Source organism: Microtus oregoni, unplaced genomic scaffold, assembly GCF_018167655.1.
Source record: "Microtus oregoni isolate MIOR12 unplaced genomic scaffold, Mior012 000052F_ref0000163, whole genome shotgun sequence".
In the NCBI taxonomy this organism is placed as follows: domain Eukaryota; kingdom Metazoa; phylum Chordata; class Mammalia; order Rodentia; family Cricetidae; genus Microtus; species Microtus oregoni.
Genome location: NW_024543828.1, coordinates 10,870,308 through 10,894,591, shown reverse-complemented (window position 1 = coordinate 10,894,591; position 24,284 = coordinate 10,870,308). Strand labels below are relative to the sequence as shown.

The following is a 24,284-nucleotide window of genomic DNA, read 5'->3' as shown; positions in this document are numbered from 1 at the left end:
AGTTGCCACCGGCCTGGGCAACCCAGCGGCTTTCTGATGAGGCTTGAGATCTCCTGACCCACAGGTTTGCTTCCTCGGCCTCCCTGAGTTGGTAGCTAACAGCTAACCACCAACTTGAGGAGAGCCTCGGACAGGGTCCCTCCTCTGCTGCTTCCAGGTTCCTGTGTGTGCCCTCTCCAGGGAGACTGCACGAGGTCACTAATGTCCAGCCAATGAGACGCAAGGCTTTGTTGATGTCACGGCTATACATAACGACTGACGCTGAGCTGGGAAATTTAGCCCCGCCCCCCACACAAGAGAACCAATAGAAAAGTCTATGGAAATTTCAAAAGTTGGCCCTTAGTACGGGTACCCGGAGTGTGTGGCTACCTATTTAGCGTTTCTGCTTTGTACGCTTTCAGGTTCATTTGGACTTTTTGGCTTTGGTGTGTTTTTTTCGTTGTTTTTTTTAAAGTTCTTTGGGTGAGAATTTATTGATTTGAGATGGTTCCTTCTTATTATTGTAAGCACTTAAGTTTAAACATCCCTTGGCTCACTTTTTATCACTCTATTCCGTATATTTTGACATAACATAACTTCTTTCAACACTAAGTGTACCAAAACTTCCTTTGATGTGCTTGTCATTAGATAGGTTATAACTGTATCCTTAATTTCCTTTTCATTTTTTATTCCATTGTTTGGATTCTTCTTTTCCTTTAGATTCCATTTCTCAGATTGTTTCTTGCCTTTTGTCCATTAAATTTTTAATTGAATATAGATCACCTATTATCTTACATTAGAACAGTGAGAATCTTATTTGAATATTTTATTTTATCAGACAATTGCCCGGATTTAGTTTACCATGCAGGGTCTTTATTTCTTTCACTGAAAATTCTTTCAGTATAAGACAGATGATTCTTTGTCCCCTTTGATATTAATTTGATTTTTGGATTTTCTGATTCTGCTGGCTGCCTTTGAATCTTAGCTGGCACTATTTAAATGAATGGAAGATAGTTCTACAGCACAGTGTATCTCTCATTAGGAATGAAGGAATATCATACCCATTGAGTTAAAGAGATTTCATAGGGCTGATGAAATGCTGTAATGGTTTCTTTATTCAAGTTCTTCCTCTTTCCCCCCAATATCTCATGTATAAAAGAAGGGATTATAACGATTGTGACATTAAAGAAGCTTCTAGCTCATTACCTGGAGTGTGTCTGGGTCTTTCATGCAATTATGCTTATATACATTTGTTTCTGTCATTCACACTTGGACAGAGTCCCCACGCCAGTATGAAGAGCACATACCTCTCCCGGCTGCTCACTCTGGACAGATCCTTACTGATGCACTATGCAAGTTATGTTTTTTGGCCTGATGAAATCAGAAGTTTTCCTATTCAGGACAGGAAAAGCAGTAAGTCTACCTGAACAGACTTCTCTTGTTATTTTGAAAGTGGAAAACCTGAGTCTGAATCGTGCTTTTTTGAAAATTCCTGAACTAGGCATTTTGCCTGAATACAGAATGTGCTGCACACTGCTTGACAGATGACCACAGTCTTGTCCCTGATGACAAGAAATCCTGGCCATTCATCTCCCTATGGCAAAAATCATTAAGAAGGGGTCAGATAGTTGGCTCTGAAGATGAGAGTACTTGCTCATCCACGTGGTGGCTCACAATGATCCATAATCTCCATATGCCATCTGCTTCTCCACAGGTACCTGCTATATGTGGTGCACATAAGTACAAGCAGGCAAAAAAACCTACACAAAAATTAAATTATTATTTAAACGAGAAAATGATCAAACAGGAATTTATCCAAAAGCTCATACAAAGAAATAAACACAAGAAAACAAGAAAATATGCTCTATAGTTTTATATATACATATATATATATATATATATATATATATGGCAAGTAAAAACCAAAGCACAGTAAGAAATATTGATAATATTCAATAATTAGCTGAGCATCGTAGCACAGACCTAAAATTCCAGTGCTTGGGTGGTAGAGGGAGGAGGATCAGGAGTTCAAGCCCACTTTAGCTATATAGAAAGTTTAAAAGCCTCTTTCAAATGTACAGAAAAAGAATGTGTGCTGAAGAGATGGCTCAATGGTTAGGAGAATTTACTTGCTCTTACAGAGGACCAGGTTCAGTTCCCAGAATCCAAGGGCTAGTGTAGTGATACTTTGTGTTCTAACAAGGCAGAAGTTTTGATGCAGATGCAGATGCAGATGGGTCTCTGTGAGCTCAAGGCTACCCTGGGGTACACAAGATTAATCTAGTCTTAAAGAGAGTTAGAGCCAGGCAGTGGTGGCTTTTAATCCCAATACTTGGGAGTCACACACATTTAACCCCAGCACTTGGAAGTCACACATGTTTAACCCCAGCACTAGGGAGGTGGAGACAGGAAGGTATATGGCTGGGCTGAGAGAGGAATATGAGGAAGGAGGAGACAGGAGCTTGGATGCAGTCTGAGGTTTCGTTGAGATAGCAGGCAGTCTGAGGATTTGTAGAGATAGGGTTGACCCTTGGTCTGAGCATTGGTAGAGGTCAGAACTCTCTAGTGGCTGACTGTTCTGCTTCTCTGATCTTTCAGCTTTCGCCCCCTAACATCTGCCTCTGGGTTTTTATTATTAAGAACAGTTAGAATTTTTGCTACAGGGTAGTTCACAACCACCTGTGACTTCAGTTACAGGGGGATCTGATGGAGTCTTCTGACTTATTTGGGCAAGTATATGATACACATACATACATGCAGGCAAAACATTCATACACATAAAATTACTAGACAAATATGTTAAATAATGAGAAAATGTACCATATATCCCAAAAAGCTAGAAAACAGGGCTACTGGTGAAAGACAGCTGAATTTAGATTGTCTGCTCTATGAGCCCCATTTTCTAAACAAAATCTTTTGTAAGCTAAACATTAGGCCGAAGCAGACAACATTTGTGTTTTGTATAAAACCCTGTCTCAGTGTCGATGGCTGGGACAAACACCATGACCAAAAGCAACTCGAGGAAGAAAGGGCTTTTATCAGTTTACAACTCTCTGGTTGTACTCCATCACTGAGGGAAATCAGGACAGCAACTCAAGAAGGGCAAGAACCTAGAGACAGGAACCACAGCAGAGGCCATGAAGGAACATTGCTTACTGTCTTGCTGTCCTTCTGGAAAACAGAATTTGGCAGAAAATACAAAAATAAAATCAAAACTGAAGACCTAAATCCATGCTTTGAAATCTGCCATTGATAACATATATAACCCAGTGGAAATCAAGTTCTACATTGCAATTTAAAAAATTATATGTTTATTTTTACTGTATGAATATTTTTCTTGTATCTATCTCTGTTTGCCATGCATGTACCTGGTCCCTGTGGAGGTCAGAAGAGGGCATCAGATCCCCTGGAACAGGAGGTACACGTGACTGTGAGCCACTGTATGGGCGCTGGGAATCAAATTTAGGTCCTCTGTAAGAGCAGTCACTGCTCTTAACCTCTGAGCCATCTCTCCTCTCCAACTGTTATGGATTTGTTGCAGGTTCCCAGCAGCTTGCTGCAGGGTCGAGACCAGCGGCAGGTCCACAAACCAAGGTGGCTGCTCCCCTGGGCGTCCCCGGAAGCTAGCCATGTGGGCAGCAGGTGGGCAAGGGGCAGCCAGATAGACACACCATGCAAATGGTTTTGCTGCAAGCTGCTGGGGTCCCAAAAGCGGCCAGTCCCAAGCAAGGACAGTGCATGAGACCACACAGCAGGTCTCTATGTGACTGCAGTGGGCAGGCCAGAGAGACTGATAAACATACCATGTAAAGTAAAGTTAGATATTTATTAGGTGGGTCATGGAGGGGAAGGAAAAGGGGGAGAAGGGGAAAGAAAGAGAGAGAGAGAGAGAGACAGACAGACAGACAGACAGAGAAGGGAAGAGGGAGGGAACCAAAAAAAGCCAAGATGGTGAGGAAGGGAGAGAGGCTGCAGGAAGTGGGCATGACTTGTCTCTTAAAGAGACAGCATTACATTCCCACCTCTTTTTATGATAAAAAGCAGGCGATTAGGCACCACAGGTGGAAGGAATTGGGGCAGCAGATTCTTAAGACTTCTTGCTTATTTGTGGGTGTCGTCTTTGGGGGGGGTGAGAACCTGAGAAGGCTGGGTGCTGGCCACATCCTGGCACAGCTGGTCTCTTTGATCCTGTCTGGTGATTGTGGTATGGAAATGTCTGGTGTCTCTTATACCTGGTTAAGGTATTGGCGGAACAGAGGACAAAGTTAAATTAAGGGAAAAAAATTAGGACCAGGGAATTGAGGGGGATATATCTGTCTTGTTTAAGGTGGATCCTTCAATTCGGCTCCCTGGAACTCATAAGAATTCTTTGGGTTTGTGAAAACAGAAGTTTTAGACATATGCATTGTATAAACAGTAGCGTATTTATGTTATAATGACTGTGACAGATATTTTTGCACAATGAAAAGTATTTCTAAGACTATGGAAGGAAGCATGAGAGATATTTGACCTGACATTTGTTTGGTGAGGTTGTCCTTTTTTTAACTGGCAAAACCTTTCAGCTATCAAACTGCATCAGAGATCTTTGAGAAGGACAAAATTTTACTTGAGTTATTAATTAAAAAATGGCAGAGAACTTACTTGGTTGGCACCCAAAGTTACTCTTTAGGGTCATCCATGGTCGCTGAAGGTTGCATTTGCCTTTTGCTGTTTAGCACAGGGCCTGCCAGGCTCCAGAAGATCCTGTGGGCTGAGAAATCTGTAAGAAGACAAGCCTACCATGACCTGAGCAGCTAGGCTGTTGATTCCAGCAATTCTGTCCACATCTGGAGATCTTCAGTTTAGATGAAAGGCAGTTTTTCCCAATGGTCAGTGCTCGGCAGTTGAAACGAACTGTGGATGAACATTGTTGTGTGTCCATTTGTCTTCTGTCTTCTTTGGAAGAAGCAGAGTGCTGTTGCCAGAAGCCAAACTGTCTTTTTGTTATGAAAAGTTTAATGATTAAATATTTAAATATCACATTCCTCAGATCTCTGAGCAGTTGAGGGCTGTTTATTAGGTATAATTACAGTATAGAATCCACCTGGAGAACTGCGTCTGAGCTTGATGCATTGGCTCTTAACGGATAATATTTACACTCATAAAAAGGCAGAAAGCAGAAAAAACTGCTTGCAATAGAAGGTTAATGGCAGAACTGACAACAGAAGAGAACAACTTAATATATTTTAAATAAGGGTTGGATTAAATATAAGGTATTTTTTGTGAGATACTTAAAAGTAGATACCAGTTTAAAACATGAGACTCATTATTTTTGTAGTCTGAAATGAGATGTAATGAAAAATTATAACATTAAGTATAGGTGTATTTAAGTTACATGTATGATTACACACAGAGAGAGTGAACAGGAATTGGGCAAAGTGGATGCTCTTGGTGGACCCTACCAAAGGCAAGCCACTGTGCAAAACATATGTAACAAAGTCAACAAGGGGAATTTAGTGAAAAAAAAATAAGTAAACCGGGGAACAAGACAGGACATGCTTTAGTAAAGACGGGAGAACTTGGTCACCTGACCTGGCTTAGCCAGGATGGTAGTGAAGTCACCTGACCCCAGTCAAAATGGCAGCAGCCACATGTTGCATGGAAAAGTCAAAATTTTTGAGCTGCAGGGATTTTAAGCTTAATAACAGAGACCTAGAAGTATGATTCACCCCGTGGCTGAGCCACCATGCCACAAGCTGCAGAGGGGAGCAAACGGCTGGAACCAAAAAAGCTGCACCATGCCATGGCTGGAACTGAAAAAGCCAGCTGGAATTTAAAAAACCCTGGGGACTGACATGGATAGCTTGCTACCCATAGCTAAAATTGTGAAAACCTGTGAAATGGCGACACCACAAGGCCTATAACAGGGACGTCTCCCCCCATAGGTGGGATGCAAATCAGAGTGAACACTGAAGGACCTGTGAGCTGGGCATCCCCTGACCCTGGGTGGGGTGCTATGGCCTGGCTGGATCCCATCAGGGTAACTCAGAAGGCAGAGAGGCCAAAGGCCACTCCAAGCAGCCTTTTACAGTGAGGGGAAAAAAGAAAAAAGAAGAAATGGGGAAAAAAGGAAGAATCTGAGGGACCCTGGGTCCCCAGTCAAATGCACCATACAGAGTGTGCAGTGTTAGAGTGGGCTGACTGACCTTGCGTCAGTCCAAACACAATTTTAGTTAAGGGAAGCAACCAGAGCAGAAGCGGGGGTAGACTCACCAATTGAAGCCTGGAAGCTGGTGGTGGGAGTAGGAAAAAACCCTGGTTCAGGATCCCAATCTCTAGAGAGGCACTGGAGTGGAAGGCCTATCCAAGTCACAGCACCAAATAGTATAGATTTGTTGCAGGTCCCTGGGAGCTTGCTGTAGGGTTGAGACCACTGGCAGGTACACAAACAAAGGTGGCTGGTCCCCTGGGGATCCCTGGAGGCTAGCCATGTGGGCAGCAGGTGAGCAAGGGGCAGACAGATAGGCACACTACGTGGATGGGTTTGCTGCAAGCAACTGGGGTCCCCAAAGCGGGCAATCCGATGCAGGAACAGCACACGAGACCATGAAGCAGGTCTCCATGTGACTGCAGTGGGCTGTCAAGAGAGAGACATATAGGCACACCATGTAAAGTAAAGTTAGATATTTATTAGGTGGGTTGTGGAGTGAAAAGAAAAAGGGGAGAAGGGGAGAGAGGGAGAGAGAGGGGGAGGAAGGGGGAGGGAAGAGAGAAAGAGAAGGCAGAGAGAGGGGAACAAGAGAGAGCCACGATGGCAAGGGAGGGAGGGAGGCTGCAAAGAGTGAGCATGGCCTGTCTCTTAAAGAGACAGCATTACACCAGCCGCACAATTTTTTAATATGGCAAGAAAAAATATAACCGGAACCTACCTGCAAAGGGCCAAATTTATGTAAGAATAAATTAATGGTTAGAAAGGACTACCAGCAAAACAGAAAATGTTTAAAAAATTTTAAAGGAACATTGTTCTTGATTTATGGTGAGTTCTGACCAAGACTAATCTACCTCACTAAATAAAGCTAGGGATACGCATAAGGAAGGCAGCTCCAGCTTTCTGTCTGGAACTCAGGACGATGTAGCCTGTGCCAGTGCAGGGATGGTTCAAACCTATGCGCCTTATTCTTTTGTGTCTTCTGGGCAGAAAGGGCTATCCTTTACTGTAATCATCTGTTCTGTCCCTTTAAAAGACAAGCCACACCTACTCCCATCCCGCTTAAAAGTTTAGCATCTTGCTTTTCTTCCCATCTCTCTGTCTCTCTGTCTCTCTGTCTCTCTCTCTATCTCTCTCTCTGTCTCTCTCTCTCTGAGAGGCACCTCCCCCCCTCTCTCTCTCTCTGTACCACCCTCCTCTCTCCATTTTTCCCTTCCCTTCCATAACCCACCTAATAAATTCAAACTTTATTCTATATGGTGTGTCTGTCTTTGCCCACCTTCTGCCCACATGGCTAGCTGCCAGGGACGCCAAGGAGACCAGACTACTTTGAAGACCTATGCATGGTCTTGCTCTCAGGCCCTTGAAAGGAAGCCCACAGAAATTTCTAATGATCATAACATTTACAAGATACTCAGGAGGAACAATTGGGATGTTCAGGGACTGAAGAAGGGTATCTTAGAACCTGGAACTGGTAAGCTACATATTCCCTAGACCAGTAACCATTTTCAGGGCTTCAATGACTTTCAGCAGGTCTCAAGACTCCATAGCATTAATTCTTTCCTGAACTGACTGCAAAACTGGAGGGTGAAGCTGGAAAGATGGCTTAGTTTAAAAGGCTTGGAGCAGTTATAGAGAACTTTAGTTCGGGTCCCAACTGGCTCTCACCGCCTGACACTACGTTCCAGTGGATCCTGCACCCTCTTCTGGCCTCCACAGGTACTGCACACATGCAATGTGCATATAAACAGGCATGCACATGCAAGCATGCACAAACAAGCATGGACACACTCATACATCCAAAGAAAAGGAAAAAAAAGGAAAAGCCAACCTAGATCATGAGTCCCGGTTCTTCCCGAAACCATAGAGACAACAGAGAGATCACTGGGTGTGGCCTCACGAAATACCCCGGAAACACAGCTCATTCCCCGCCCACCCAGAACCGCCCCTCCACGGGGAACCTTTTCTGGGTGGGCACCGTGAACGAGCATGAGAAGAGACATCACATCCGGAGAAAGCAGCCTCTGTGAAGTTGCCTCGACCCTTACGGTAGGAGACAAGCTGAGTTTCCCGTTGGGGAGAGGATTTGGAGAACCTGTTGGCGGGTGGTGAGTGGGGCTCGACTGGTACACAATATTTTTCCATAGCCTTGCAGCAAGTTTGAGCACTGGAAAAAAATGGATTGCCAAAACGGGTGTTTTCGGGTGGACGTTTGAACTCCTTAATCTGCAACTACATTCAAATTTACAGGGAGTACGGGGTGCTTTGCTCGTTTTTCTTATCCACATTATTTTGTCGTTAAGGAGAAACCTTCAGGTACTCCGCAGTTTTCCTGGTAGAGAAGGGAGGGTGACTTGCATAGGCACATAGCTAGACGGGTCCTCCTGGAGGCTAGGTGACTGTAGCAGTCTGCATTTGATCCTTGCTGAAGACAGGTTCCGCTTGATAGAAAATAGAAGTACAGAGAAAATAGTACATATCGAACCTTAATCAGCACCAGGGGATTAGGCCTACCGCATGGTTCATAAGACCGTTTTAAAAGATTTGTTTTATTTTTAATTCTGTGTGAGGGTATGTCCGTGTTGAGTATGCCCAGGGAAATCAGAGGCGCCAAATCCCTCTGGTGTTTGAATTACAAGGAGGTATTAGCCGCCGATGTGGTGGATGGAAGTGGAACTCGCTTGGGTGGGGTGCACTGGAAGAGCAGCAAGCGCTCATAATGGCTGAACCATCTCACCAGCCGCAACACACCATTTAAAAACAAAGAAAAAAGAGAAAGTGAATTTTCTCACTAGCACGCGTGCACGCGCAGGCACGGACGCACGCACGAGGCATGGACGCACGCACGAGCGTAGGCAGTTTCCCCCGCTTGTGACTTGGCGCCCATTCCTGCCTTAAAGGCTTGCTCCTCCCCCTTGCGCTGGATAATGTGTTTGCTCCTTCACATACTTGCTCCTAATCACAAATTTTGGACGGCAGTTCTCTGGGCTTTTTGTTTGTTTTTCTTTTCTTTCTTTCTTTTTCTGTTTCTCTGTGTAACAGTCCTAGCTGTCCTGGAACTCACTCTGTAGACCAGGCTGTCCTCGGGCTCACAGTGATCTGCCTGCCTCTGCCTTGCGAGTGCTGGGATTAAAGGCTTACACTGCCCCTCCCCGTGTCCCCCCCCCCCAAGATTCCTTTGCTTTTGTGTGTCCCGCTGGGTCTTTTTCCAGCATCACTTGTTTTGTTCTTCAGAGATCTAGAATGGGACCCCTTGAAAATGAAATTTTCTTAGACAGCTCTGCGTCTGGTGCCATGCAATGCGGGCTTTAGGAATCGAACCTAGATCCTCCATGAAAACAGGAAGTGTTCTTAGATGCAGAGCCATCTCTGCAGGAGGAGCCCCTCCTGCCAAGTGAGTTCCAGGGATCTAACTCAAGCTGTGAGGTTTAGTGGAGAGCTCCTTGACCCGCTGAATCCATTGCCAGTCCCTCATAGGCCATTTTTTAAATTTTTAAAATTTTTTCATAGGTGCACGTTTGGGTCTCTCTGTATGGGGGGAGCAGGGCAGAGTGCCAGCAGAGTCCAGAGAATTGATTGAATTCTTGGATCTTATACAGGCTGCTGTGAGCTGTAGGGGTGCTGGGAACTGAACTAGTCTTCTCTATAAGAGCAATAATCACTCCCAACAGCTGAGCTACCTCAACAGCCTCCCCTGTGCCTTTTCCTTTTTGAAGAAGGGTCTCACTATGGAGCCCTGACTGTTCTGGAACTCAATATATAGCCTAGCTTAGCTTTGAAGTCACAGAGATCTGTGCGCTTCTGCATCCCAGGGGCCCTGTGCCACCATGCCTGGGTTTTATAAGGTAATTTTAACAATCTCATTTGTGATGTTTTCCCAAACTGGGACTACAGCTCTTTAACACACGACTTGATTATTCCTGTCAAAATTTCTGGGTGTTATCCAGAGACAGGAAGCAGAAGTAGGAGAATGAAGAGGAGCTTGTTCCTCTCTCCTTCCTCTCCTTTTTTGTACCTGTCCTTCCTCAGAACTTCCATTCTCAGGGATCAAAAGCAGACTCCATTGGAGACTTCTAACCTCCAGAAGCAGCCTTCTAGCTATCCATGTGCCAATGCAACCGAGAATGCTGGCTAAAAGCATAGCCACAAGCTGTTTACAGACAGTGTTTGTGGATGTCCCAGTGACCTGTACAGAAAGGCAATGAATTGGCGATGTGGATTCGGGTGGTAACGTCTGGCACTGCACTCATAAAGCTTGCCAGTTTCCACTAGCTCATGACCATTATACCAAGGAAAGAGCATTTGGCTTCTGCTGGCACAAAAGCCTAGGAAGTGCTGCAGTATCTCCTGTGTTTGGAAGAAGGACACAGACTGTCCTTGCACACTTGCTGCGTCCTCAGAGTTTTGTTCTTGTTTCTGCTGGATCGCCTACCCCAGGGAGATCAGGCCATCGAGGGTATCCTTAGCCTGGAGCATGCATTCCTATTCGGAAAAAGTGTGGAGTCTGGAGAAGGGTTACCCTTATTCAGAGCCTTCCTGTCTATAAGAATCGTCATTTCTGGGATTAGAGCGATAGCTCAGTGGTTAAGAGCACTGACTACTCTACCAGAGGACCTGGGTTCAATTCCTAGTACCCACTTAGCAGCTCACAACTGTCCCTAGTTCCAGTTTCACAGCGCCCGACACCCATGGCAACCCACTATGGCACATAAATTAACATTAATAAATTAGAAAAAGGAACCTTCATTTCTGTCTTAAAACTAAACAGCCATTTGACTAGCTCGAAAGCAAAGGGCAGCTGTAAGTTTTTCAAGTGAAAGACATGCTAGGATATACAGCAACAAATTTATACAGGGCCCTTTATAAACTGTTCAGAGATGGGCATCGCCCAAATAGCAGGGGCCTGTTTCCATTGTGGGACGACATTCACTGAGACGCATTCAGTTGCCTTTGCTTTAACAACATCTCTGCTCTTACTGTCTCGGGTATCCTCTCAGTGTTATACAACGGTGGCAATGGAACAATGGTAAATGTTCCGTGAAGCAAAGCAACTTAACTTGCTGTGAAACAGTCAGAGGGCATAGAAGTTAGTTTTCCACTGAGTGAAGCTGAAAGACGAGGACTATCTGCTACATGTAAAAGAACCAGAAACTTGCCCTATGTGTGAGCATTGGACAGATGCACACACATAGAGTATTGGAATCTCAGAGTGCCTTTTAGTCATGGGGAGCTGGTTTTGTCATTCATCAAGTTTTCCTAAACTGTTCAGCAAAAAAAGAGGGCATCTCTTGGCATCTGTCTTTACGGAGTGAGCTATGCTGTGATCTAATGTGGAAAAACAGAGGAGAGAAGCTTGCCTTCAGAGGTAGTGCATACTGCAGTACCTGACAGCTGAATTTAAAGGGGCCGGAACTTTCAGTTTTCTTTGGTAATAAATTGCCAGGTCTCCTTAGCCTCCTTATTCCCCCAGGGAAAGGTGAGTGTGCTATTTGCCCATTCTGCAGCCCCACGAAGCAGGGCAGTCAGAAGCCATAGGGAGTCAAGTCAAAGCAGGAACTCTGTTGATTACTGTGAGCGTCAGCTTGTACAGGTTAAGTGACATGGTGTGATGCAGGGGTACCTCCAGCCGATGAGAGACAGCCAAGCCCTCCCTCTGGCTGGAGGGGCGCCTACCTGGGTTTTGATGTCTCATCCTCACTCTGTTCCCTCAAACTTGAGCCAGGCTTTTCTCTGTTTTACAGGCCTCGAGGTACAGGCCCTGAGATAATTTTGGCCCAAAAATAAATGCCGATATATCTCACAATTTTTCTTTTTTCTCTCTCTTCCCCTGTATCTGCCCTTAGGAAGAAGATTCATTCATTGATTGATTTTGCATCCAAACTGATGGTGCCTCAACTGTGAAAGGTGGCACCAAGAGGGCATCAGTGTCTCCCAGAAAAGGAAAACCGTTCCTCTAGTGATGAGGAGGAAAGGGAAGGAAGAGAGGTGCTTCGGCACTCCCATGGGGCGTGTGCAGAAAAGTAACCTGCCTATGCAAGGTAGCTCAAACCAGAACAGGGAGGGCAGGTCACCAACCAAACGGGCCCCTCCCGAGAATGCTCAGCAGCACTTCCGGAACATCTGCCACAACCAAGTACCTGGACCACTAGATGCTGCCAGAAAGCTTCACGAATTATGCTTTCAGTGGCTGATGCCAGAGACCAACTTCGAAGATCACATCCTGGACTCTCTGGTGCTGGAGCAGTTCCTGAGCATTCTGCCCCAGGGAATGAGGAACTGGATGCAAAAGCATCATCCGGGAGATGTCAAACAGACTGTGAGTCTGGTCGAAAGCTTGCAGAAGGAGCCTGATGCAGTCCCCGACAAGGTGAGAATGAGTAATTCCTTGTAATGCCCAATATCATAGGATAACGGTAGCCATGTCTTGGTTAAGAGTTTTCAAGGAGTGAGATCGATTTAGTCACATTTTCCTTTTTTATTCTGTTTTGTTTTGTTTTTGAGACAGGGTTTCTCTGTGGGTTTGCATCCTGTCCTGGAACTAGCTTTTGTAGACCAGGCTAGCCTCGACCTCACAGAGATCCGCCTGCCTCTGCCTCCTGAGTGCTGGGATTATAGACGTGAGCCACCACCATTGCCCAGCTAGTCACATTTCCTTATTTCTTAGAATGGCTAGGTGGGATCCAAAATCATGTGCTGACAGTCGCTCCATACGGTCCAGAGTCACAGGCAGAGTCTTTCATGGCCTTAAAGGGAACAAGTGTGTTTTTCTCATTTTAAGGTCAGGAATTGATGCTGGAGGGCCTACTCTAGCAGATCTAAGAATACAAGACTTGAGAGGTTAGAAACTGGAATAAAAGGTAAGAAAGGTATGGGAAGGTGGATTCAAAACATGTGATAGTGCCGAGACTAAAGTGGATGTCAGAGAACGGAAGCTCAAATCAGACAATGTTGGGAGACAACACAGGAAGAGTAACATGGGAAGCAAAACTGAAAGAAAGTCTTTGAAGAAAACTGCTCCCAGAGAGGGGGAGGGAATCCAGATGCTGAGGACGGTATCCTCTAATGAAAACACACCCCTGAGCCCAGAGAAATGGAGCCCCACTGTTCTCTCTTAGTGGCAGATTCCCAGTACGGCTAGTGAGTGGGAACCAAGAAACAGCCCTAGGTGACCAAGAAACAGCCCTAGGTGATATACGCATATCACCTCTCTATGGGAGCCAACCTAAGAATATGAGGCAGAGTTTATTTCTTGGTGTCCAGTTGTAACCAAATCCTGTAGAGAAAGGTTGGAGCTCATCCTGGTCTTCATTTTGTTTGAATCCCTTTGTTTCATCCCTTCCCCCACAAAAGCTTTCCTTACTTATAGGGAGATTTAAACATTGGCCTGACAGAAAAGCCTTTTAAGTACCATGCTGTATCTTTTGCATAAAAGGAAAAGAGAAAACCACTTCTCGAGGCTCAGAGTCAAGAAAAGAACTGATGAAGGCAGCTTTAGAGCAACACTCCAGTCTGCTCAACACGACCCTGGTCGTTGGCTGTACGTAGGCATGGAGGCTGCTACATAGAAGGGCTGGAAGATGACAGATGGCTTTTTGTTACTGTTTCGGTTATCCTAACTCTCATCTTTTTCAGGCAGCCTCATTTCTACGCTTTCCTTCTGCTGAGACCCACAGTGCCCACTAGGTATTCAGGGGTGTGTCAGACCTTCATGCTGTCCAGACAACTGGATTTGGCATGATGAGAATGGGAATTGGATAGTTCACTTGACTACTTCCTGTCCTTTTGGTTTTTCCATCTAAACTCTATGTTAATTTCTTCAGCATACAGCCAACCACGTGAGTCAGAGGCAGGTGACCAAGCAGCTTCTGCATCAGTAGTACTAAACTCAAATCCATTCTGTTCTTCAGGACTTGTTGACATTTGATGATATCGACATGCATTTTTCTGAGACGGAATGGCGTTTACTGGATCCTTCTCAGAAGACACTCTACAGTGAGGAAATGCTGAACATCTACAAGATGGCTGCCTCTCTAGGTAACGATGCCTTCTTCCGTGCGTGGATATGTTGTATGGTGTAGCCTGTGTTTATTAAAAATAGCGCTGTGAGAAAGCTCCTTTGAGAGTGTAATTGAATTAGATTGCTTCGTGACCGCTGAATCCGGGAGGTCTTCCCATTTTCTTGATTCTGATGCTTTGCTAGATGTTTGGCTTGTAGTTAATTATCACTGTTAAAGTACTGTCTTGTCCTCTTCCCATGGGCTCCTATAGAATAAAAGTTTTTTTTATTTTAATGAGGATCAACTTTTCCCGTTAGAGTGCATGGTTTCACCATGAAGGCGAGAACTCTTCAATCCCTTAGCACTAGATACCCGTAAGTTTTCCAAAACTTTTAATTTTTTTTTACATGTAAGGCCACACTGTTTTGAATAAGTTTTACATTGAGTATGAAGTTGAATTCGAGGCTGAATGTTTTAACTATAAGTGTAGCACAATTAATAGAAACCCAGAGACAGAAATGAGGGTTCCACATGAAGGTTGGAAAAGCAGAACAGACAGCCACTGACTCTTACCTCGACCTCAGTCTGAAAGGGTGATCCTGCTTCCAGGAATCTCAGAATGAGACTGAGGGCTGTCTCCTCCCTTTTTGTAATCCTCTCTAGTGCTGAGATTAAAGGCATGTACCTCTACCACAAATTTGTTGCTATGACAAATTAGAATGGCCACTGGGATTAAAGGTGTGTGCCACCACTGCCTGGTCTGTAACGCTGACCAGTGTAGCTGTTTTACTCTGTGATCCTTAGGCGAAATTTATTTACTAAAATACAAGTGGATATCACTATGTTTCCCCTTTTGTCCAAAATAAAAAGGGAAAGGCTATAACAAATATGAGAAAAATTATATACAATGAGTACAGTGACTATATGCAAGATATACAGGCAATAAGTACACCAACATTGTCTAGTCCGTTTGCATTTGACAAATTTAGAGAAAATACTCTATATCTATCCTATCTTGGTGAGTCCAACATCTTATACATAATTTACTTTCTATCATAACTTGCTTTCTGCATCTGATAAACTATAGCTATAACTATCTAATCTTCAACTCCCTCAGAGACTCAAGAAGGAAATAACATTAACTGCGTAAGTAAGAACTGCTAGTAAGTGACTTCCAAAAAATGAGAGAGATGACAGAGACAGCTGGCTGCCTGGACAGTCACCAAAGTTTCTCTGCACCATTGAGGCATCTACCTTCATCCTACAGGCCTATAGACTATACATATCTGACAGACTTTTCTGTGAAGTAGGATATTCAGAAGGGCTCTCCCTTCTTGTCTGACAGGGTTTGGCAGTCACACTCTCTTGGGTCTTGCTTGTCCAATTAGGACGTCACACTGTCAGCAGTCGAGGCAAGGGCATTTTCCTGCTTAGTGACTCTTTGGCCACAAAAGTAAACTCCATGTAGAGTTTCTTCAGTGTCCATTATCTTCTCTGGAATAGGTTGATGCTACCAGGAGAAGATATCTCAAATGCCATATTCCGTAAATCTCTGAAATATTGGAAGACGACCTGTCTTTCTAAAATATGTATTTGATCTTGAAAACATACCTAATATGACTACAAGTTTCATTTAATAAATGACTAACAACTAGTCTGCATTTCCTTATTTCTTTTTTTTGTTTTTTTTGGGGTTTTTTTTTTTGAGACAGGGTTTCTCTGTGGCTTTGGAGCCTGTCCTGGAACTAGCTCTGTAGACCAGGCTGGTCTCGAACTCACAGAGATCCGCCTGCCTCTGCCTCCCGAGTGCTGGGATTAAAGGCGTGTGCCACCATCGCCCGGCTGCATTTCCTTACTATCCTAAATAATTGGTAACATCACTATTGTAATCAGCAGGGTTTGTTAACATTACTTTTAAAATAAATGTTCCTTTATAAAATGAAGAATTCTTCAAGCAAATACAAAGTCTTGATTGCACAAAATGCAATCATTGACAAGCTACCAGTTTGTTAAACTTAACGAATATACTAAATTATTTCAGTATAGCTCTAAAAAATTCCAATTTTTATTAATCAAATTTACTTGCTTCTAAATTAGAAACAAATTTCAAAGTCTTCTTTTTCTATGCTATAACAAAAATCTTTGAAATTTTTCACTCTATTAATAGAATGCTAGTGACATAAACTTATTTAACTGACTTTTACATAAATACTGGGGCAATATATACCTGAAATGCATAAACTCTTAGAAGATACAAGAACTGCTGGCAATCTCGATTCGTATATGAACCAGTAACAACCTACTGTGGTGGTGGTGGTGGTGGTGGTGGTGGTGAAGGACACGGTTAACCAGTCTCTCCTGTTGATGATATCCTCACATTCCCCTCAGATGTTGAGTATTTCCATTATCTTTCATTCTTTTCTTTATTCCTCATCCCCAGGCTGGAATAGCCCTGTGTGGGTCATGTACTGGTAGCCAGGGGACTGTTGGTCCTTTTCTCTTTTTCTAAGAAATAAAGGCGCCATGGTGGTGGCTCAAGCCTTTAATCCCCGCACACAGGAGGCAGAGGCAGGTGGATCTCTGTGAGCTCGAGGCCAGCTTGGTCTACAGAGCAAGTTCCGGGACAGCCAGGGCTGCTGTTACATAGAGAGATCGTGCCTTGAAAAGAAAGAATGAATAAATACAGTGAGAGAGAGAGAGAGAGAGAGAGAGAGAGAGAGAGAGAAGAAAGAAAAAACTTGTTATTTATGCGTGCTTCTTTGTCTATGTGAGTGTTTCTGAGGGTATCCATTGAGGCTAACGAGGTCTTTGGACCACTTGGAACAGGAGACATCTGTGTGCAGGACTAGGACTGAGGTCTCATGATTGAGCAGCAAGCACTCTTAACATTGGCGCCACCTCTCCAGTCCTGGTCCTGTCTTTCTGATTATTGCCTCCTGACTTTGTAAACTGTTAAGGAATCTTTACTAACATGCTGTTCCTTTGTTTTCTTTTGTCTTTTAGTTTCTTTCCGTTTCTTTGTTTCGCTTGTTTGTTGCTTTTATGGTTGGTTTTTTGTTTGTTTGTTGGTTGGTTTGTTTGTAATTTTCCCAGTATTTTTCTGCCTTTCCATCTTCCTTAGTGTGGTGGTTTGAATGGGAATGGTCCCCATTGGCTCATACGTTTAAATACTTGGTCCCTGTTAGTGGAATTGTTTGAAAAGGTTTAGAAGGTACCACTTTGTTGGAGTAGGTGTGCCTTGTTTGAGGATATGTGTCACTGGGGGTGAGCTTTGAGGCTTCAGATGCCCACACTAGGCCCAGTCTCTCCCTCCGTGTCTCTTACTATCTCAGTCTCTGTGTGTTTCTCTGCCTCTGTCTGTCTTTGTCTGTCTCTGTCTCTCTGTGAATCTTTGTCTCTCTGTCTATCTGTCTCTGTCTCTCTGTCTCTTTTACTCCCTCTCTCTTCCTCAGGATGTAAAGCTCTTAGCTACTTCTCCATGCCTTTATACTCCCCACCGTGATGACAATGAACTAATCCTCTTCATCCATAAGCAAGCCCTGAATTAAATACGTTCTTTTATAAGAGTCCCTGTGGCCATGGTGTCTCTTCACAGCAGTAGAACAATGGCTGAGACCCTTTTCCTGCCTATGGACAACTTTCTGTTCAAGTATATATAAATCTCCTTCTGGAAACCTGGAACTTGCAGCAGCTGCAGGAGTTTCCATTTTTTCTTCCCTTACCTCCTTTCCAGGTCTCAACAATTCTTCCTGTTCATTTCGTTAGCAGGATGTAGCTTTCTAGAATGAAATGGCACTGACACTCTTTCTGTTGCTTTCTTGGCTTTCTCTTCTTATTTTAATTGGGACACACTTTGTAAAAATGTCTATACTTTTCTGTATTATATTCAAGCGTCATCTGTCTCTTTCTGTTTCCTTCTCTGTTCTTGTTTTTGCTTTTGATTATCTTTCAATTTATTGGTGGGGGAAGCATATTGTATTCTTTCTTTGACTTTTTGTGTCTTTTTTGCTTCTTTTTGGTTTTCTAATTCTGGATGGACTTTTTCTTCTTCTCAAGGCAGAAGCTGTGGGAAAAGTTTTTCCTACTGCCGAACTTCATCCTCTCTTTTCCCAGGGAGGTCCCCTACAACTTCTCCCATGAACTCTGCCTTCCCTTGATAGTTTTCCCCCCTCACCATCACAAACTTATATTCTTCATAATAAACTCAGGCCCTTGTGCCCCACTTGGTGGCCAAAAATTTTCTTTGAAATTGACATTTTTAGCCTGACAGTGGTGGTGTACTCTTTTAATCCCAGCACCCGGGAGGCAGAAGCACACAGATCTCTATTAGTTCAAGGTCAGCCTGGTCTACAAGAGCTGGTTCCAGGACAGGCACCAAAGCTGTAGAGAAACCATGTCTAGAAAAAAAAAATGATGCTTTTTTTCAGAAGAGTATGTGGTGTGACTTTTCTGGAGATACCCCTGAGAGCTTTCTCTGTTCTGAATTATCTAGATCTCATGGGTCATTTGTCCTTGGTTTGGCACTTGCTTTAGTTAGGATTTCTATTGCTATGATAAACACCATAATCAAATGCCACTTCTCATCTGACATTTCATAAAGTCAGGTCAGGAATTCAAGTAGGGCAGGAACCAAAGCAGAGGCCATGGAGGGGAGCTGCTTGCTTACTTCTTCAGCCTGCTATCTCATGCAACTTAGGTTCATCTGCCCAGGGGTGGCATTGCCCACAGGGGCTGGACCCTCCCACATAAATCAGTAATCAAGAAAATTCCATATAACTTTGCCTATTGGCAGTCTGATGGAGGTGTTTTTTTCAGTTGACTTTCTACTTTCCAGATAACTCTAACTTGTTACATGTTGATAAAAAAAAAAAAACTAACCAGGACAATGTTCAGGTCTTTATTAGTAATTGTTGATTTTTTTTCCCCTTTTACAGAGTCTTTATATATTGACCATTGTGTGTAGTAAAAGGAGCGGCGGGCTGCGTCCCCGCCACCCATCTAGTTTATCCCCTGAAATTCCATGAAAAATACACGGAAATGTGTATTAATTAAATTGCTGCCTGGCCCATTAGCTCTAGCCTCTTCTTGGCTAATTCTTACATCTTGATTCAACCCATTTCTAATAATCTGTATGTCACCACAATCTTGTCGCTTACCGGGATGTCTGACTTGGCAGCTTCATGGAGGCTCTCTGCCTCTGCCTCTTTTCTCCCAGCATTCTGTTCTGTCTACTCCGCCTATCTAAGCTGCTGTCCTATCAAAAGGCCAAGGCAGTCTCTTTATTTAACCAGTGACAGAAACTCATACACAGATGACCCTCCTATACCAATTGTGCTTCTTTAAAAGTGTTATTTACATTTTTAGTTTCTCGTTTCTCTTTTCTGAGCTTTGCAATAAAATGAGGTGCAGGTATCACATCATTTAAGTGATGTTTAAGTTTCTGTACGTTGTTACGTATTTTGTTCAATTCGTGTTAGAACTGTGCTTCCCGTTCCCCTGCTCATCCTGTTCATCAATGTGTTTCCAAATATTCCACACTGTGCTCAGTTCTGAAGTCCCTTTTTTGTTGGTGGCTGAGAGAGACTCACTTGGTGGCCTTTGACACACAAGGGTGAGGACCTGAGTTAGATCCCCATAACCACATCAAAAAGTCAAGTGTGAGCCAGGTGGTGGTGATGCACCCTTTTAATCCATTCACTTGAGAGGCAGAGGCAGGTGGATCTGTGAGTTAAAAGCCAGCCTGTTCCACAGAGTGAGTTCCAAGGCAGCCAGGGCAACAGAGAAACCCTGTCTCGGGAAATAAATAAATATTAAAAGGTCAGGTGTGCTGTCAGAAATCTGAAATAACTGCACCAGGGAGGTGGAGAAAACTGGATCTCCAGGGCTCACTGACCAGCCAACCTCATTTGCTTGGTGTGCTCCAGATTCAGTCAAGTATCCTGACTTAAAACGCACAAGGTGGATGAGTACCAAGGGTTACCCTATATCCTGCACACAAATACCTCCATACACACATACACGCCAAAGCCATGCACTGTGTTCAATTTTATGATAATAACTTCATGTTTAAATGTTTTCTGCTGTGCTGTTCTAAATGTTTAAATGTTTTATTGTGCTGTTCTAAATTGCTGCTTCTGCTTTAAAGATGAAAAAGACAAGCTCTACCTGAAATACTAAAACAGCTGGCATTCTGACACGGTAGTGGTGCCGCTGCCACTCTGTTTCTGGTGGTCTCACCAGATTCAGCCTCCCATGGAGCTGCAGCAGTGGCCACCGTCCCACCATGACCCTCCTAGAGGACATGCTTACTCACTGAGCTACTGTACTGCTGTGGCCCCTACACCCCTGTCTCTGCAGACTGCTCCCTGAGTAGGTAGGAGAGGCATATGGAAATTCTACACTAAGCTTAGTTAGGCCTACAACAAACTGGGCGTTCACTAAAAATTGCATTAAACATATACGTTTGTTTGAAGAGTCCCGGTATCTTCATTGTGCTGATGCCTCTGATTCCTGAATATGATGTGTCTGGCTTTAGGTGTTTGTTGATTTCTTTCAACAACTTTTTATCATTTTCAGTATGTAGATACTCTTCATATTTTGTGAAGTATGTGTCTCAGCTTTTCCCATTATAACAACAGCAAGGATACCAGTTTTAATTTTGATTTCCTCATTATATCATAAATGAATGCCTTGGACTTTATCATGGACTTTTTATCAGAGTGAACTCCCTACAAGTGTTTTTTGTTGTTGTTGTTGTTGTTGTTTAGATTTCTTCGGCAACCTCAGCATTTTCCTTGTATCAGTTATCCATAATGCTTTTTTATTTCTTTGTCTTGACTTTATTGCGTTAACTTCAACTTCCTGTACTTAGTACGGGGGCAGGTTTCTTGCTTTTGTAAAAATTTCAAAGATTCTACATTTATGAGTTGTTTTCTTTTTTTTTTATCATGAATGGATGTGAGATTTTGTCATATACTTTTGTCAATTGCTAAGAACATTTGAATTTCATTTCTTTCATCATTTAAGCCAGATTCTCAATGTGCGTCTCAGGCTTGGCTTGAACTCATGAATCTCTGCTTTTCATCTCCAGAGATTTGGTGTTCTGAGTGTATGTGATAATGTCACACTTTGTTTCGATAGTGTCTTAGTCTGCAGCAAACTAAATTGATTTTAAACCTTCAAAGCTCACCACTAGTGGCACATGTCCTCCGACGGGTCCAAGTTTCCTAATCCTTCTCAAATAGTTTTGATTCCTGTTGTCAAAACAGTCACATAGAGGAGCCCTTGGGGGCCAGTTCTCATAAACCACCACCTGCCCTATATCCCTTCCTTTCAGGAGGGCTGTTTGGGACAGGGTTTTGCAATGTGGCCCGTAATTACACTCATTATTCTCCCTCCAGGTATATCCCTAGCGCTGAGATCATAGTCTTGTGCAACAGAGCCTGCTGGGATTCTGTGCTTCTTGTTAGTCCTTTCAGCATGGTATGATTTCCTGTCAGTCTTGGTGCTGACTTACTGCTTCTATTCTGTTTGAAAAGCAGCATTCTACTTAGTGATGTCCATTTTCATTGTTGAAATTTCATCTAGTAACATTGGTTAAGGCCTAATTTGCTTTTTGCAAGTTTCTCGAGGAGGGAACTTGGAGATTGTCGCCTTCTTCTTTTCTGCTGTGAGCACTTAAGGATACATGTATGTCGTTGACCACTTCCTTACCTCTACTCTCTATAAATTGATGTAGTTTAGCTTCATTTTCATTCCAATATAAGTATATTACACTCTCTCACTCTCTTTTGGGGGTTTTCTTTTCTTTTCTTTTTTTCTTTTTTTTTTTGATTTTCGAGACAGAGTTTCTCTGTACCTTTTTGGTTCCTGGAACTAGCTCTTCTAGACCAGGCTGGCCTCAAACTCACAGACTCACAGAGTTCAGCCTGCCTCTGCTTCCCGAGTGCTGGGATTAAAGGCATGTGCCACCACCGCCCTGCTTTGAGGGTTTTCCTTAACGACACATTATTTGTAAGCCTATTGCTTCCATGTGTCTTTAAGTTATACAATTTCTGATTTTGTTTTCTAGTTTGATTACACCTTTGTCAGATTTGCCATTTACTCGAGTTACAACTCTCTTAGGGTTTAGTCTGATAAGTGCCTTTATTGCATTCTAATTGGTTTATCTATTACAATCAGAGAGCTCCGGTCCTGTCGATATATGTCATTTTAGCAGACACCCACGCTTTGTTAGTTTAACATGCAGAGTCTTCATCGCTTTTATATGACTTTCTTCCAATGAGTTTTGTTTTCAGAGACTTCCTGGCATCTTGTGTCTTTCGGTTCCTCTGATCCCGCTAGTTCTGCCATGGCTTATGGCTGATGCTGTCTAAGTGCATAGAAGGCATTGTGGAAAAGGCTTCCTAAGCCAGGTCACTAGTTCTAGCTGGGTCTCTCCTGCTCTTTCTGCTTCTTCACTTCCGTGGCTCTTGTTATAAGAATGTATCTCATGCCTACAATGTTGAAGGTACTTCTTATTCATTGGCCCTTATGTGACATGACACCATCCGTAGATGGAGCTGTTTAGACATGTCGTTTATCTCTCGGCTTCTTGAGGGAAGCTTCCATGCTCTGACAGAATGCTAGTATATACTCCCCAATCTGCTTATTGTTGACAGATACCAGGAGGGTTCCTTTTCGGAGCCGTGTCTGGTTTGCGTTTTACCAGTCTTTAAAAGGTTTCACACTCGGTCTGAGAAAGGCGTAAGTCTGTCTAGGCAGCCTTCTGCAGATAGGTTTTGGGTTGGAAAATACTGGGTTTGAGTTTCTACTTTCTTCTGGGTGTTTGTTTGGGTGTGATGTACTTTGCTAGGTTTTTGTTTGGTGTTTCTTTCTAAAATTCTTGAGTCTTACACCTCTTTGTCTTCTCTCTGCTTTTTCTGATTCCCTTTGTAAATTCTGGCACCATTTGATGGGCTTCTTTCTGTGCCTCGAAGATGGGATAAGGGACTATGGATATGAACCATTTTTCTGCCTGGGCCAGAGTCACTAGTTTATGTATTTCTTTAATTTTCATCGACAGTTCTCTCTAGTCTTTAAATTTTCTTGTCTATAAAACACCTGACTGATTCTTTTCTTTATTTGAACAGGGTTAAAGCCAGAAAATGACAAGGGAAATGATAAGCCTGAATCTGCCTCTACATCAGGAATAGAAGCAAAACCGTCTAAAGTTTCAAACACCAGAAAGAAAGCTGCCCAGAACAAAAACAGCAGAAAAACCCGTGCAGACACACTCAGGGCACAGAAACGTGGTCAGGCTCATCCCAGGAGGGGAACAGTGTCAGCTTCAGGTGGTAAAAAACAGGTTCCAAAACGTCATCAGTGTCAGGAGTGTAAGAAATGCTTCCGAGTTCCTGCTGAGCTTGTTAAGCACCATAGAGTTCACACCAGAGAGAAGCCTTTTCCTTGTCAGGAGTGTGACCTGAGGTTCAGGTGGATGTCAGATCTGACAGCGCATTCCCGGGCACACAAAGGAATAAAATTATATACGTGCTCCTGGTGCCAGAAAAGCTTTTCTCTCAACACAAACTTACATAAACACGAAAGAATTCATACAGGAGAGAAACCCTATAAGTGTCTGAGATGTGAGAGAGCGTTTACTCAGAAGTGTAGCCTGGTTAGACACCAGGTAGTCCACACTAAAGAGAAGCCCTATTCGTGTAGCCTGTGTGAGAAAAGGTTTAGCAGACAGTCAAGCTTCTTCAGACACCAGAAGACACGTTGTCAGGCAACACGGCCAGGTGGAGGAGAGTCAGTGACAGACTGTAGAGATTCCCATGATAAGAATCTGTTAGCAGAGGAAATTGGGGGGAGGTATGCTTTGCGTCCCAGAAAGAAATCCACACTGTTCTCCACTCTTAAGACTTAGTTTCCAGTTTTTACCATAAAACTGTTATTTACTATGTAGAGATTCCCATGATAAGAATCTGGTAGCAGAGAAAATTGGGGGGAGGTATGCTTTGCGTCCCAGAAAGAAATCCACACTGTTCCCCGCTCTTAAGACTTAGTTTCCAGTTTTTACCATAAAACTGTTATTTACTATGTAGAGATTCCCATGATAAGAATCTGGTAGCAGAGAA

General features: G+C 43.4%; 1 protein-coding gene across 1 annotated transcript; it reads left to right on the top strand.

Moving 5' to 3' along the window:
* The first annotated feature begins 12,125 nt into the window (after window positions 1-12,125).
* Window positions 12,126-24,073, top strand: LOC121437485 (zinc finger protein 75D-like). Its single transcript, XM_041637352.1, has 3 exons — window positions 12,126-12,533; window positions 14,074-14,200; window positions 23,295-24,073. Exons 1-3 carry the CDS (start codon window positions 12,126-12,128, stop codon window positions 24,071-24,073), a joined length of 1,314 nt encoding a protein of 437 aa, XP_041493286.1.
* The last annotated feature ends 211 nt before the right edge of the window (window positions 24,074-24,284 follow it).